Source organism: Acanthamoeba castellanii (genome assembly GCF_000313135.1).
Source record: "Acanthamoeba castellanii str. Neff unplaced genomic scaffold scf7180000084615, whole genome shotgun sequence".
Lineage (NCBI taxonomy): Eukaryota > Discosea > Longamoebia > Acanthamoebidae > Acanthamoeba > Acanthamoeba castellanii.
In genome coordinates, this window is record NW_004457394.1 from 74,455 (window position 1) to 75,660 (window position 1,206).

At 48.0% G+C, this 1,206-nt stretch overlaps 1 protein-coding gene across 1 annotated transcript in view; it reads right to left on the reverse strand.

Annotated features, from left to right (window-relative positions):
- Positions 1-1,154: 1,154 nt before the first annotated feature.
- The window catches only part of ACA1_078760 (zinc finger, C3HC4 type (RING finger) domain containing protein), a gene marked incomplete at both ends in the record, with an annotated part of 727 nt that continues 675 nt past the window's right edge, over positions 1,155-1,206 (reverse strand). Inside the window, one exon of the mRNA XM_004337768.1 lies at positions 1,155-1,178. Coding sequence (XP_004337816.1) covers positions 1,155-1,178 — 24 coding nt within the window. The remainder of the gene's footprint in view (positions 1,179-1,206) is intronic.

Below are 1,206 nucleotides of genomic sequence, written 5' to 3' on the forward strand. Positions count from 1 at the left end.
GTACCTACACCTCATTGTCCCATGTGCCAAATGCTTCCCCTTACCACATTCAAGATCCATGAATTCACTGGAATTTTTGAAGATTTTTTCTTTGCCATTCTAGATGATCTTCATCCTCATCTTTGTCCACCTCACTCCACAAAAGGATGCAGGCGCAAGACAATAACTGCCCTCCATCCTCACCACTGCCTTGTTCTTGTCTTGCACTGGCTTCGCCATTACCCTACATACAGCACTTTGGCCATTTATTTTAATGTCAACCAAACAAACTACTGTCCAATGGGAAATCAAATTCATCCTGCGAAAATATATATTTCTTTGCATTGGCTTGTGCCAATCTTTACACCACCCAATCTTCAGCCACACCCATTTGGCAGTGCCATGGGGGCTATTGATTGTACATCCCATTTTCACCTCTGTGTGCATCCACACCAAGCTGACTGGTATAGATTTGACAAACATGCCTTCTTTATAACAGCACAGGTACCCCCCCTCAATTAATTGTTGCTGATGTTATTTACTGTTAATTCATGTTGTATGTCAGATGATATGTTCTGTGCTTGGTGACAGAATTTATTGTGTCACACTAGGGAAGGGAAGAAACAATGATGCTGCAATGCTCATCCTCAATGGTGTGAAGAAGGAGCTATTGGAAAAAGGGCAAAAGCTTCTTGGTGACAGTGGCCAACCAACCGCATGCCGCCTGCCCAGATGCTGACCGCCCACAAGCCGACCGCCCACACGCGTGCCCACACGCCCACCGTCAACCTGGTCCAGCGCCACTATCACTGACAGCTCGCCCCCAAGCCACGCCCACTGACAGCATGCCCGCCCGCAGCACTACGCCCACCGCAGGGCACTTGTCTCCTCTCGCCCCATTTCGCCTCCCAAGAATGTGTCGACTTGTGTGGAGGTATTTGTCGACTACCTGAGCTTGCAACGCGCCACAGCCTTTGTTAGTCGGCAAAAACTCAGTAGTCTACAAATAAACACTTTTTCTTTAATTATCATTTATGTCCGCCGGAAATAAGCCCGTCCCTTGTTGGCAGTCGGCAGGGCCAGTTTATCGACAAGCACCGAGCTTGCAACCGCCTCAATAGAGTGGGTTGATCGAAAATGAGCCCAAGGCTCTGTGGAGGTTGTGCCACACCAGCCTAAAAAAAAGTGCAGAAGGTGTACTTGAAACAACCATGCAGTGTACATTAG